Below are 14,109 nucleotides of genomic sequence, written 5' to 3' on the forward strand. Positions count from 1 at the left end.
TCACCCCGGGTTCTGTCTGCCTCTCGAATCCACTTTAATGCTGACTTACTGTGCATCACGGCTCCAGGACGCACAACTAGCCCCAAGGACTACTGCTGCTCTATGACACGTGTGGAAAACACTTCCTCTACTCACATGTACTTTGGGACACTTGCTAAGTTTGTTTCTAGAGTATTGTCCAAGTAGCTGTGTTCCAATTTTCTCATTTATTGACCCAAGAACTCATAACTAGTCACTTACTATGTGTCAATACCTGTGCCTGTGAACTGGAGGGAATCAGACCTGCCTTTGTGCCTTGCAGGAAAAGCTGCAAAGACAGAGTGAGCTCTTCCTGGGCTTTAAGAATCTGAGCAAAGGGCGGCTGCCAGTGGCCATCCCCAGCTACACTCTGCAGGCATACTTCCTGAAGCAATGCAGCGGGGGTCCAGTATGCCTCCTCACACTGTCGCAGCTTCTTAGCAGGATGTTAAGGTAACAGGAGAGGTCTTGTGCTCATCCCCAAGGCCAAAATATCTTCAAGGCAGGATTCTAAACAATGCTGTTATTCACAATGCTGTCTGCATTTTATGTCTTTCCATGTAGTGTAATGATTTTGAAATTTCATTACAACACAAGTACTCATCTCCTCACAAAGACACCAATAGAATTAAGAATGTTAAAACAGCAGATCAGTTTTAGTTATTGGCAATCCCAACCACTCATTATATAACTATAGGACTCCAATAAAAGTGTTAGCGTTTCCATGCTTTCTTCTAGCTTTTGTCCACATACATTGCAATTTTACTGATAATGAGCACTATACGATTTTTAGCCTGCCTTCATATTCTGCTTAACATTTACCATGAACTGAATTCCATGCTGGTGTCATCTCATTTTTTAAAAAACTGTGAGTCACATAAAAGCATTAATGTGCTATGATTTACATTAACATTCCTCTACTAGTGGGGTGTTGCCAATGCTTTTTGCTGTAATTAACAGATATACTGCAATTAAAGTTCTCACACATCATTTGGACTATTTCTTAAGAGGAAAACAACCAGGGATAAGATTATGAGGCGTACAAACACTGTAATGATCCTGGATACCAAAAGTCCAATTGCTTCCAGAAGATGGTCCCATTTCCATTTTCTGGCTGTGCTGCCTACTTCAGGAATGTGCCAGCCCTGAGCATTTTGAAAACTTTCTAATTCCATAAAATCCCAAAGTTCTCTATTATCGTCTTTATAATGAACTAGCAATCTAGTCAGGAGTCTCAAGTCTAATCTGCATGAAGCACAGAATGTAATCAAGTGCTAAATGGCAGAATAGAGTACGTTGATTAGGAATGTGATTCCTACAGCCAGCTGGCCACTATACCTATGTGACCTTGGGCAAGCCACTGAAGTTCTCTGTGTCTCAGTTTCTTCACCTGTAAAGTGGAGATGACATGCAGAGGGTTGCCTTGAGGACTAAGCAAATTAAAAGGGTGAGTGCTTAAGAGCTATGTGTGGGGCTGGGGTCGTGGCTCAGCGGTAGAGCGATCGCCTTGCATATGCGAGACCTGGGTTCCATCCTCAGCACCACATAAAAATAAATAAGTGAAATAAAGATATTTTGTCCAACTACAACTAAAAAATAAATATTTAAAAAAATTTTAAAAAAAAGAGCCATGTGTGGCAAGTGGTCAGCTGTCACTGTGTGTTCACTACACTGCCGTCACTGCCACTGCAGAAAAGGCGGAGTCAAGGAAGGCTGGAACCTCAGGGGCTCCTGCGCTGAGCCTCTCATCTTCTGATGCTCGCCAGTCATCAGGCTCAGTGACCTTCACGTGCTCACTAAGAAGCTCTTCTCCTCCCTGGCCAGCCCCTCTCAGCCAAGAGTGTGCTTTGCTTCCCAATTCCTGCCCCACCAACAGTCCCCGCATCTTTCTGTCCTCCGTCATCCTGGACTCCTCCCTGACATCTCCAGTTGTATCAAATCCCCAGTTCCTTCTTGGCATCTGTTACGCGCTCTCTTTCCTCTTTATTTCCACACCCCATTTTTTTATCACCTCAGGTATGGCTTGTCCTCTCATCCCTAGCTTCTCTGCCTTGATGGCTCACCTCTTGGCTCTCCCAAGCCAACCTCCCGCATCATAACCGCAGACCTTACGATGGCTCCCCGCTGTGTCAGATCCAGAATCTGCTCTGACTGGCTTTTGTGGCTCTCCATACACCTTTTTTTCTGCGGTCAGCAGACTCTGTTATGCATGTTCATGCTCCACACAGGTGCCTAACACCAAGACCTGCACAAAGCCTCACCTCAGTACCATCACACCTCCATCGATTTCAACAACAATGCAAGCGCAGCACAGTGGACAAACACTGAAGCCACTGCCTTCTAGAAGCGCTTTCCCATGTTAGAACTGCACGCATCCTTCACCAGACAGCAGGGTCTAACACAAACACACCCAGTTGTCCCCTGCCTCAGGGGGCCGCATCTCCTTATCTGTCCAAATCCATCCTGCCCCTCAGGCAGTTAGGTTCACTAACTCTTTATGCGCTAGCTCCAACTTTTCCAGAAAGAAACTTTTCAATCCATAAGCTAATATCTTTGTGCTCTGTATCATTAAATGGTCTTTACTTGTTTAAGTATGTTAATTCCATCTATGATTAGACTGAGCTCTTTAAATGTAGAGATTTAAAAAAAAAAAAAAAAGCCAACACTGGGCATTTGCTACATTTCTACACACTCTGGGTTTATTTTATGTAATATTCTGTATCCCTACAAGCTGGGTTCCCTTACTATGTCCATATTATGGATTAAGAAACTGCAGTTTAGAGATGCTGATGTCACACAGAGCCAGTCTGCAACGGAGCTGGGACTTAAATCCTTGTCCCCTGTGTTGTTCCATCTCCAACAATGTCACAGGGCTAAGTGCAGGGTTTCAATGGCCCTGGGACCTAAGAGATGTAGCCAGTACAATCCTGTGACTTGTCTGATATGTACAAAATGGATGACAAAAATACACCCAGGATTATTCTCCCCTTCTTTACAACTACATGTTGATCTCAACTCTTCTTTTTATTCCAGATGTGGCTTCAGAGTTATTGTCAACATAAGATTCTAAGTAGCCACTACAAATTGGTTAGAGTTGGCCTGGAGAATTCATTCTGGAGAATTCATTTTCTGGTCTAAGCGTGTGGCTCGGTGGTAGAGTGCTTACCTAACGTATCAAGGCCTGCACCCCACCCCCCCCCTCCCGGCACTGCAGAGAAAAGCACAAAAGGCGGTTTGTTGAGTGCCGACTTCAAGCCAGGCACTTTCTCTAGGTACCAGGGTCTCAACTCTTCGTGATCAGGAGATGAGATCCTGGCCCTTATGGAAAGAGATAGGTAAAGGGTAAATATAAAGTAATTGTCTGCTATAATACATGCAAAAGAGGAAAAAATCGAGGGCTGACACTGAGAGTCAGAAGGAGGGGACCTACTTGAATGGTGTGTTCATGGAAGGAAGGTCTACTGGAAAAGTACATTGACAAGAGCAGGTCAAGTCATCTCTGTTTTGACAACAAGAAATAACTCTTAATAAGTAGGTTATCTACCAAGCCTTCCCTCTGGCTGACCTGTACTTAATTAAAAAAAAAAAAAAAAAAGTTTATAATCTGACCAGATGGAAAGAAAAAGACAAACCTTAATACAAAGTTTTACTGATGTGTACTGTACTGAATGAGTAAAAACATACATTTTTGGAGATGTCAATTTCAGGGGGCTCCCGTGTCTAAGAAACTGGCTGGGCTAAAACATACTATCTTAAAAGCAGACAAATGCAATTAAAAATAAATAAATAAATAAAGGGAAAACGTTTTCCTGCTGGGGAAAAGAAGGTACTGCTTCACATGCCTACATCTCCCAGCAGCACACGACTTTCTTCCTAGGAACAGGTTCATTTTGTGCTTTTCTTCAAAGAACCCACAAGACCATATTAACATTTATAAAAAAAAAATTGCTTTAAAAGGAGGCAGGCAAATGAAGCTACACTAAACTTAATGAGTAACAGAGTCTCTAGGGCGATGGCATTCAAACATTTTCTAAGCAGCAGAAATCTTGATTCTAATGAACTCCTCTGCACTAGTCCAACACGGAGGACAGCCAAGTGGCGCTCTGCCTGCCGTGGCCCCAGGAAGCCAGAGGCAGCTCTGGTGCAGCTGGGGGGCTGGAGGAAAGACATGCAGGAAGGTACAGACTCTTTCCAAGGGGGACCCCTCTCCTACCTCGTGCAGTCTCTTGAGCAGGCCTCCAGGATCAAGCCTGCATGCTGCAACTCAACACAAAGGAGTCCTGAACTGGCAAACAGACTTTACTAATGGTCTGGAAACAAATCAGCCCACTGTGTTCTTCCTTCTCTGCTCACAAAACCCCCAATCACACTGAAAGATAGTAGATAATGTGCAATCTCATCGTGAACCATAAATCTCTTTAACAGTTTTACTTCCATGAAACAGAGGGCAGGGCAATTACTCAAGGAAACTGGCAGAGGGCTAGATGGTAAAGGGAGAAAAAAGTGTCGCAACTGGAAAATAATTTTTTCATTTTGAAAAAATATAAGTCATTCAATATTTTTAGCTACCAATCACTCTAAATAAGACAGGATGAGTCAGACTACTGCCACTAGGAAAAAAGGAAGAGGCAAACAGCTCAATGTGTATTTTTTCTAAATTTCCTAATAAGCTACACCAAAGTAAAAACATCAGAATCCTGACTATTGCTTTTAGACATCAACAAACATGAACATCCAGTTTTAAAACTTACTGGTTCTCCAAGTTTATCCAAGTTATCCAGGAAATATTTTACAGATTCACCCTAAAAACAAGAAGAAAATAAATAGTTACGAAGGTTCAGAAATGGAAGATCTTGTTACAACAGTTTATATTCCACTGTCTGGTTGTACACTTAATCCAAACATACTTTGTTTAGTCACTAATTCAGAATGAACTGCAAACCCTTCTAAAAATGTGTAAGTCTGCTCTGTCAAAGTGCTAAATCTGCAAAGGCTGGTTAATTTTATAACTGCTCTAATGATCATCTACTTGGATGGGATTACAGGTAAGATTTTCTGATAGAACTATGTCTCCCAAAGGGAAGATGTAAAAATTGCTCTCTCTCTCTCGCTCTCTCTTTTTTTTAAAGAATTTAACCTTTATTTATTTGTTGTTTATTTGTTTTTACATGGCGCTGAGGATTGAACCCAGGGCCTCACCTGTCCTAGGGATGTGCTCTATCCCTGAGCCACAACCTCAGCCCTAAAAATTACTCTTGAGATAAACACAAATCTATCACTAAAACTAAAATGAGATTCTTTTTTGTCTACATTTTTCTCGAGTTCACAGCAGTGGTGCTTATCTTCAGGGATGAGAACAAACCAGAGGAGAGGCAAGAACTCAAATAACATCTTCCTGGAATAGGCGTGTGCCTGGACAGACACACAGAGCTCCCCAAGATTCTGGGAATTTTGGGGGCTTCACAACTCTGATGGGTCTTCTTTTCCTTACCCTTTCTGAGTCTAGATTTTTATTAGATCTCCAAGGAATTTCAAACAGCTAAGACTCAAGAAGAAGGGAATTCGCTTTGGGAAAGAAGGTTGCTCAGGGTCTGAGTGTCCAGGCCCTCGCCCTCTGTTTCAACTTGCCCTGCTGTGTGCTGCTGCCCGGTCCTGCCTGAAGCTGCTCCAGATCCTCAGGCTGCAGGGTCTCAATCAGCAGGTCTGGAGTTAGGTTCCAGTGTCTACAGTTCAAGGGACACTCAGGAACACAATGAGTCACAAGACTTTAAAGCAGCAGTTCTCAAAGTTTTTGGTTTCAAGAGCCCTTTATGTGTTTTAAGATTCCTGAGGATCCCCAAAGCTTTTGTTTATATAGGTTACAGCTATTGCTACTCACCATATTACAGAATAAACAGAAATCTTACCAAGTACTTTTGTTATTTCATTTTAAAACATCAGTAAGTCCATTACACATACGTTAAAATATTTGACAGGGAGGCTCTCATCTGTTTCTGCATTTGAACTGTTATGACAGGTTATTCTGTTTGAAATAAATGCAGAAATGCTGGCCACACACAACAGTGATATTAGAAAAGGATGAGTATTCGAATAACCTTTACAGATAATTATAAATATTCTTCTTTATTACCATACCAAAACTTGGTGAGTGGGAGTTTCATAAAGGTCATTTCCCTGGGAAACTGGAAACTTAACCAATGAACATTTTGAATTCCCTAGGTTATAAAGTTCACTGGTCTATCCTCTACTTTGAATGGATCTTTTACTCATCTACAATTCTGTAACATCAGACACTGGCCATTTGGAGCACGGTGTCACTAAGTTATGCAGATCTTCCAAATGTTTCATTATAAAATATTTTAAATAATTATATTTGTTAATATCACCTCAATCTTATCACAAGTCTTTGGAAGCTGCCAAGTTCACAGTGGCAGACAGGACAAGTTTTCCTAAATTCTCATTTTCACTCAAAAGTTCAAGTTTTCTCACTGGTAACAGAAAATCACAGTTATTTTCCATGAAATGAATAGCTAATAACCTCATTTATTCTCTAAAACATCAATGCCAGTTGTTCTTCCAGGTGAAAATGGCACTACATGGAAAACACAGCTGGCGCAGCTCCCAACCCACCCACCTGCTCTTGTGCTTTTGCCTGGAGACTATCGTCCTGCTTTGGACGATAGTGTGCCTCCCATTTCAAAAGAGAATGTTAGAGAGATGTAGTAAAGGGTGAAGCTTTAACACAACCAACAATTTTACAGTTCCTTCAAGGGTAGTCTTAAGTAAAACTGGAATTTTTTGTTTGTTTCTGTTTCTTTTTTAATTTTTATTTTTGGTTACTGGGATTGAACTGAGGGGCACTCAACCACTAAACCACATCCCCAGCCTTATTTTGTATTTTATTTAGAGACAGGGTCTCATCGAGTTGCTTAGCACCTCGCTGTTGCTGAGGCTGGCTTTGAATCCGTGATCCTCCTGCCTCAGCCTCCTGAGCCACTGGGACTATAGGCGTGCACAATAACATGACAGTAAAGAACACAACCAGTTCAGCTAGAGACTAATACCCTGGTCTAAGTGCCACAGAGCTGGCAGTTTGGCCCACTAGGGCACTTTACCTGCTGCTGTTCTGTAACACCAGGGTTATGTGTCAACATAGTGAAAAATGAAAATACATCTAGTGTCACTCTGAAGAATGTCTAACTCAAAGACTCCTGGAAAGGGTTTTGGTGATCCCTAGTAGACTGTGGACCCCACTTCAAAAACCACTGCTTTAAAGGATATCATGGAGTAGGAGCCATGTGCAGCAGGTAGGGAGTGCCGGTGATATCCTCGGGATTATAAGTAATGGTAATTAGTAATTATTTTTTTCTGGACCTGGGAGATTGGTACACTATTTATAGCATCTAAAGATTTTTCAGAGAAAGGAAAATAAAAATTTCCACTGATTCACTCTGCATTAACGGATTATTTGGTCAAACCCATGTGAACATTTTGTATTATGTCACTCATTTTAATGAAAAAGTAGTATTTTCATTTAAAGATACAGCTCCACGTGCTTTCTGGTTTATATCTATACATTTACTTAGAGGCTTATTTGCACAACCCAAAGGAGGTGAAGTGCTTTGAGTACTTACGAAGGAAATAAGCAGTGTTAATTTCATCGCTCATTGATAACCAGTTAAACATACAAGGATATTTCCTTTTGATCTTTTTTTTATATATTTAAGATCACAGTTGAAATAACAGAGACAAGCTTGCATTCTGATTTTCCACGTAAGCAGTTATTATCATAATTCTTTGGTAATACTGGGGATTAAACTGAGGTGAATTCTATATCCCCAGCAGCCCCCCCCCACTTTTTCTTTTTAAATATTTTTTTAGTTATATATGGATAAAATATCATTATTTTGTTTATTTTTATGTGGTGCGGAGGATCGAACCCAATGCCTCGCATGTGCGAGGCAAGTGCTCTACCACTGAGCCACAACCCCAGCCCCCCCAGCCCTTTTTAATTTTTGAGACCTCAGCGAAGCTGCTGAGGCTGGCTTTGAGCTTGTGATCCTCCTGCCTCAGCATCCTGAGTTGCTGGCATTATAGGTATATACCATGACACCTGTTATACATAAATTTTAGTGGTAATAATAATTTAAGTATTTATATGCTAAAAAACTAAATAAAACTATCAACCTATGAGAATCATTTCTTTAATAAATAGTTTTTAATATTTTCAAAATAACATTGTGAGAGACAGCTTTGAGCAAACAGCTCCACGTGCTTTCTGGTTTACATCTATAGTGATCACAGAAGAATGCCTACAGCAGTGGTTAAACAGTTGTAAGATGCCTACCAACTGCTGCCACAAGGGCTCTCCTGTCCCTCCTATCCTGACAGAATAAACTCAGTTTATTCTTCAACAGTGTGTCTGGATGAAGACAAATTAAGCCAAGATCATATAAGACTGTTTTGTAGATGGTTCTATAATTAACTAAGGTGCAAACTCAGAGAAGTTCCACATTATGGTGACTAATGTTTAGCATTTTAGAAACCCCAGAGCAAAGGAACTCTGTTTAAAAGAGAAAATGAGCCCCATGTCCAAAAAACAATAAAATTTCAACTACACAAAAATGTATTTCAATTAGCACTGTTTGTCTTAACTAATGATCAGATAAATGAAAATTAAAGTAATCTTATGAACTTGTTATATTATCTGAAGCAGTACACTTCCACCCTTTTTAAAGGAAATGCTTCCATTCAATGCACTGTTTGTGAGGATGTAGACAAATGTGTACCCCAATGCTAGTGACCCTGCAAATCCACAGATCTTTTACAATTTAAGAGTAGCAGGCTCCATAAAACTTTTAACGACTGTGGGTCCATTCTAAGGGACTTACTCAGCATAAACAAAATGATACATATAAAATGATATTTATTCAGTGCTACTTATAATATTAAGTCTGGAATATTAGGGGGGCAACTTAATAAATCTTTGTATACTAATGCAACAGAATATTACAGTCAAAACAATTATATCTGATGTAACTGCCACGTGATTTATACTGAATACTAAATTAAAGTAGTATATTACTAAGTATACGTCTATACCCTGATTCACAAACTTTTTTGCTTTTGCTTCTGCAAGCTTGGCCCAACACTCATCTGGCAACAAAATCTGCAATGAATTAACATTAGGTCCCTTACAGGCTTTGTTTATCCTATCTATTCAAATACTCTGCTACACAAAAACTGTGGCTATTACAACAGACAGCAAGCCATATACTGGATTATCTTTTCCATAACACATCTGGACTCAAGGATTCGTAAGACTATAGACTGAATTATGTATCATTTTATTTAGCTATTTCAAATACAGGCAAAAGTAATTTTGTGGCATTATGGGTGAAGAAAATCACCCCATTTGTTTTCTTAGTATTACAAATATTATTAAAATACATTTTAAAAGTAAGTTCTTGTCACTGAAGATTCCTGATTTAATTGCCATCCCTAAGAGGGGATCTTGTCTTTTGGGTCCAAATACTACATGACTTGTTTATTAGAATTTATAATATCACCAAAATCAAATGGTAATAATTACAGAAAATGTATGTGTTCCTATGATTAAATCTCAACCTCTACCAAGTTGTATCAGTAAAATTTACCAAGTCCTTTGTGCACTCAAAGCCTTAAAATTGAAATTAAAATATTTATAATTCTTTCACATTGAAATATATGAATTGTTTCTAATATTTTAAGTCCTAAATATGCCAAGTGACTTCAGTTTGCCTTCTCTCTCATCACTTTGCCAGTATTTATTCAAGGAGTAAACCCACTTAAATTTGTGTGTGTGTGTGTGTGTGTGCTGCAACTGAACCCAGAGCTTCAAGCATGAGAGGTAAGCACTCTACCACTGAGCTACACCCTAGTCCACTTTTAAATATTATTCCTATGAAAAACATATTTTAGTTAAAGTATTACCCCAATCAAAAAAGACATACGAATTCACCATTTCATATCATAGGTGCTGCTATAGATCCTTCTATTAGTGGGAACCGTGGGTGGAAGACATAAGAAAGGGCTAACGTTTTAATGTGCATGGTTGTAAACTAAAACCCCACTACACTTTAGAAAAACAAAAGATTAAATATGGATTTTCTACAATTTAGATAAAATCAAATGCTCATGTTCTTCCAAATTAGAATAGTCTAAAACAATGATTTAAACATCCACCTGCACACATGTGTGCATATGCATGCTCTTATAAAGGTTAAGTGCTTTTTTGAATTAGGTAATACGGGAAATTCTTTTTAAAAATTTTTATCATCAGCTTTTAAGAGTTTTACTGAGGGCTGGGGTTTTAGCTCAGCAGCAGAGCTCTGGCCTAGCATGCGTGAGGCACTGGGTTCGATCCTCAGCACCATAAAAATAAATAAATAAAATAAAGGCATGCTGTCTATCTACAACTCAAAAAAAAAAAAAAAAAAAAGAGAGAGAGAGTTTTACTGAAAAAAAGAAAAAGACAACAGACATAAACTCATCTTCTTGCTATCTCAAAAAAAATCCCTGCAAATCAAAAAACACAAAATGTATGTTACCTCCAATTTGACCACAGAGGACCTGGAAACGAACGATGCTGTGTCTGTGCTCAGGAGACCCAAGGTCTTCCATCTTTTCTTTTGGTTTGTGCTTCAGTGTCCTCATGCAAATCTCAGACCCAATCAGTGCCTAGCATCTAGAGCCTCTCCTCCCTCCAGGAGTGTTGGTGAAAGAAAAACGAATTCCAAGGAGCATTATCCACAATTATTTTTTCCTATCAATTTTAGAAGAAGTGATGAAAAGAACTGGTTTCCTAATGTCGATATCAAGTGAAGGATGGGAATTTCAGTCCCTTCTCTAAAACTGAGGAGATCTGGCCAAGTCTCACCTTCACCAGGCCTCCATTTCCTCAATAGGATGATGAAGAGAATTAAGTGGTTCAATGGCAGGAGAATCATCTGTGTTCCATCCAAAGTAACAAGTTCAATTTGTACTAATGATTTATAAGTTAAACTCTCCCTTCGTTATGTGCCATGCATCTATTTATCTGAAATTCACTTCACAGGTTCATTATTCAAATTATGTAGCTCAATCTCTTTGCTAAAAAAAAATAATAAAGGATTTCATCTATTAGAAATACTGTGGCCTAAAGACTTCCTTTTTGTTGGTTATAACATGAGATTGTTCAAATTTTCCCTGGGCCATTTTATGTTACTGAATGGAATTTTCAATAAAATTCTAAAGAAAATTCATTTCATAGGTAAGACTTTTAAAATTGAAGATATTTTATGTCAGTTCTCAGTTCTTTTTTCCTGTCCAGGTTACCGTAACAGGCCTGAAGAGCACAAAGCAGCACAGCACTCTGGACTCCTTCCAGCATTTCTTTAGTCTATGGACATTAGACTCCATCTAAACAATGGCACAGTGGCGGGAGGACCAGGTTCTAGTCATAAGACAGGCTTATTGTTGTCAAAATCCATGAACACTGATAAGCTTCAGTTATCATCCGAGTTTTAAAATTCTATAAGGGTCTATGAACTGTATTTCCTATCAGTTTTATAAAATTGTGTCTAAGCTGGGAATGGTCCCAATGTTATCCCCTATTCACAAGAATCATTTGTTACAAACACCATTTCTTTGCTTGTAAAGACAAAACGTGTCAGAAGCCTAAATCTGAAGTTAACATAAAAACTGAGAATACAAGTTAAAAAATAATTTATATTAAATAAACTCAGTTATAAAGAGACTTATCAGTTTACTTGCCCTGCTATTTATTGGACAAACGGCAGATTTATTCAATGCTCTTTTGCACAGCTGAAATATCTAACAGAATGTACTACTTTAAAAGGATATGGAATTTAAGCTGAACAGCCAAAGAATACACAAGAAGAAATTATCTGCTTTTTTTGAGGACACTCAAAAATACTGGTAGCTTTATATCAATAGGAAAGGGGCAACTCTAAAAGGAAAAGAGGTAAAAAGAAGAGATTTTAACTTTAAAATCTGCTCCATGCCTGAAGGATATAATTTCTAAAGTCATAAAGATGAGACTCAAATATTTTTTGTTTTTTAAAAAGCAAGGCATACAAACTCTAGAAAACAATTTGGCAACATGTATCAAAACATTTAAAAATGACCCTCATCACAGTACTACTGAACAAGTAGCAACAATGGTAGTAAATTACTATTGTTGGTTCAAAGTCACTTAACTTTTATTGTTATATTTTAGTTTATCTAGATTCTAGATCATGTTCATCTACAATCCAGCCTGCAGGCCAAATAGGCCAAATCCAGCCACTGCCTGTTTTTGTATGGCCCATTTCTAAATGGTTGGGGGAAAAAATTAATGGACTACTATTTCATGATGTGAAAATGACATAAAGTTCAAACTTTATGAAGTCCATAAGCCAATGTATTGGAGCACAGCCACACTTGTCTGCTTGTGTAACATCCAAGGCTGCTTTCATACTCCCTTCCTTAGAAGGTGGTAGTGGAGGCAGAGGCCACGAGAGACACTCTCACAACTCGGTACTACTGCTCAGGGCACTATGGATTGCAGTGATAAAGTTATGACCTGAAAATGTTTCAAATGTCACCAGTATGCTAGAGCATGACATTACTAAAAACATTAGTATTAAGTTCACATCCACCCAAAAAATACAAGAAATGAGGACTCTGAATGCCACACTTCTATTTTTGGTCTTGGGGGTTGAACCCTGGGACACTATCAATGAGTTGCATCAGATAAATGGCAAAGGCTAGCCTTGAACTTGTGATCCTCTTGACTCAAGCCTCTTGAGTTGTTGGGATTATAGTTGTGCACCCCTGGGCCTAGCTGAAAGCCACACTTTTAAGGGGCACTGGAATGCAGATAATTTTGATGTCTAGTTAAATGGTAAACCTGTGTTTATTATGCAATGACACTAAAGCTACACTAAAAGAATACAGCGTACCTGGGCACAGGGCATCTACCTGTAATCCCAGTAACCTGGGAGGCTAAGGCAGGAGGATCTCAAATTTGGGCCAGCCTGGGCAACTGAGAAGACCCTCAGCAACTTAGACTTTTTCTTGAAATTAAAATATAAAAAGGACTGGGGATGTAGCTCAGTGGTAAAGTTCCTCTGAGTTTAATCCCCAGGACCCAAAACACCCACCAATGTACATCAATATTTACAGATCAAATAATCTTCACCATATTTCCAACTCATAGGAAAGCAATAGTTAAAAAAAAAAAAAAAAAAAAAACTATTAGGTCAGGCGTGGTGGTGCACACCTGTAATCCCAGGGGCGCAGGAGGCTGAGGCAGGAGGATTGCAAGTTTGAGGTCAGCCTCAGCAACACTTAGTGAGGCCCTAAGCAACTTAGCAAGACACAGTCTCAAAAATAAATAAATAAATAAATAAATTTAAAAAGGACTGGGGATGTGGCTCAGTGGTAAAATGCCCCTGGGTTCAACCCCTAGTATCAGGAAGGGGAAAAAAAAAAAAAGACTATTAACTTTTCAGTGAGAACAGTTGCTCAGACAGTTGAGGAGAATAGAAACCATCAACTGTCAATTAAAAAGCAAGACAAATGATTTCAATGGCTTTCTAAATTGTTCCTGGGTTTAGTACCAACACTAACCTGAAGAATCAGCCAGTAGTAATGGTGTGTGTGTGAAAACTACATGTGACAGTATTTTCAAAGAAGTTGAAAAAAAAAAAAAAGTAAATCAGGGCAACCTAAACTGAAATACAGCAGGTGTTACAGTAACAGTGGTGAAATACAGAGGGCAGAAAAGGATCTCTGGAAGCAGAGCTTGTGAAAAGGGTTACCCACTGCTTTACTGAGCAGGTACTACGTGACAAATACAGGAGTCTATCATGTGCTACTGAATGAGCAGTGTCAAGGATGAATTTAATTTGTTTTTGTGAACGTGACCAATCACCAGTTCTGAATTTTTGGCAGAAGCAAAAGGTGACTATTCTGACTTACCCTGTCATAGTTCAATGGTTTAGCAGTAGTAAAATTTTGCTGAATTTTTTGAGCACAGGGATGATTTTTCTTAAAACAAAAACTACC

The 14,109-nt window shown here is 39.1% G+C and overlaps 1 protein-coding gene across 1 annotated transcript in view; it reads right to left on the reverse strand.

The window, feature by feature from the left end:
- Gna13 (G protein subunit alpha 13) overlaps nucleotides 1–14,109 on the reverse strand; it is a 44,499-nt gene that overhangs the window by 4,613 nt on the left and 25,777 nt on the right. The window contains exon 3 of the mRNA XM_046422655.2: nucleotides 4,770–4,820. Coding sequence (XP_046278611.1) covers nucleotides 4,770–4,820 — 51 coding nt within the window. The remainder of the gene's footprint in view (nucleotides 1–4,769; nucleotides 4,821–14,109) is intronic.

This window comes from Marmota monax, unplaced genomic scaffold (genome assembly GCF_021218885.2).
Source record: "Marmota monax isolate L192 unplaced genomic scaffold, Marmota_monax_Labrador192_F-V1.1 WCK01_AAM20220418_F8-fsc00173, whole genome shotgun sequence".
Lineage (NCBI taxonomy): Eukaryota > Metazoa > Chordata > Mammalia > Rodentia > Sciuridae > Marmota > Marmota monax.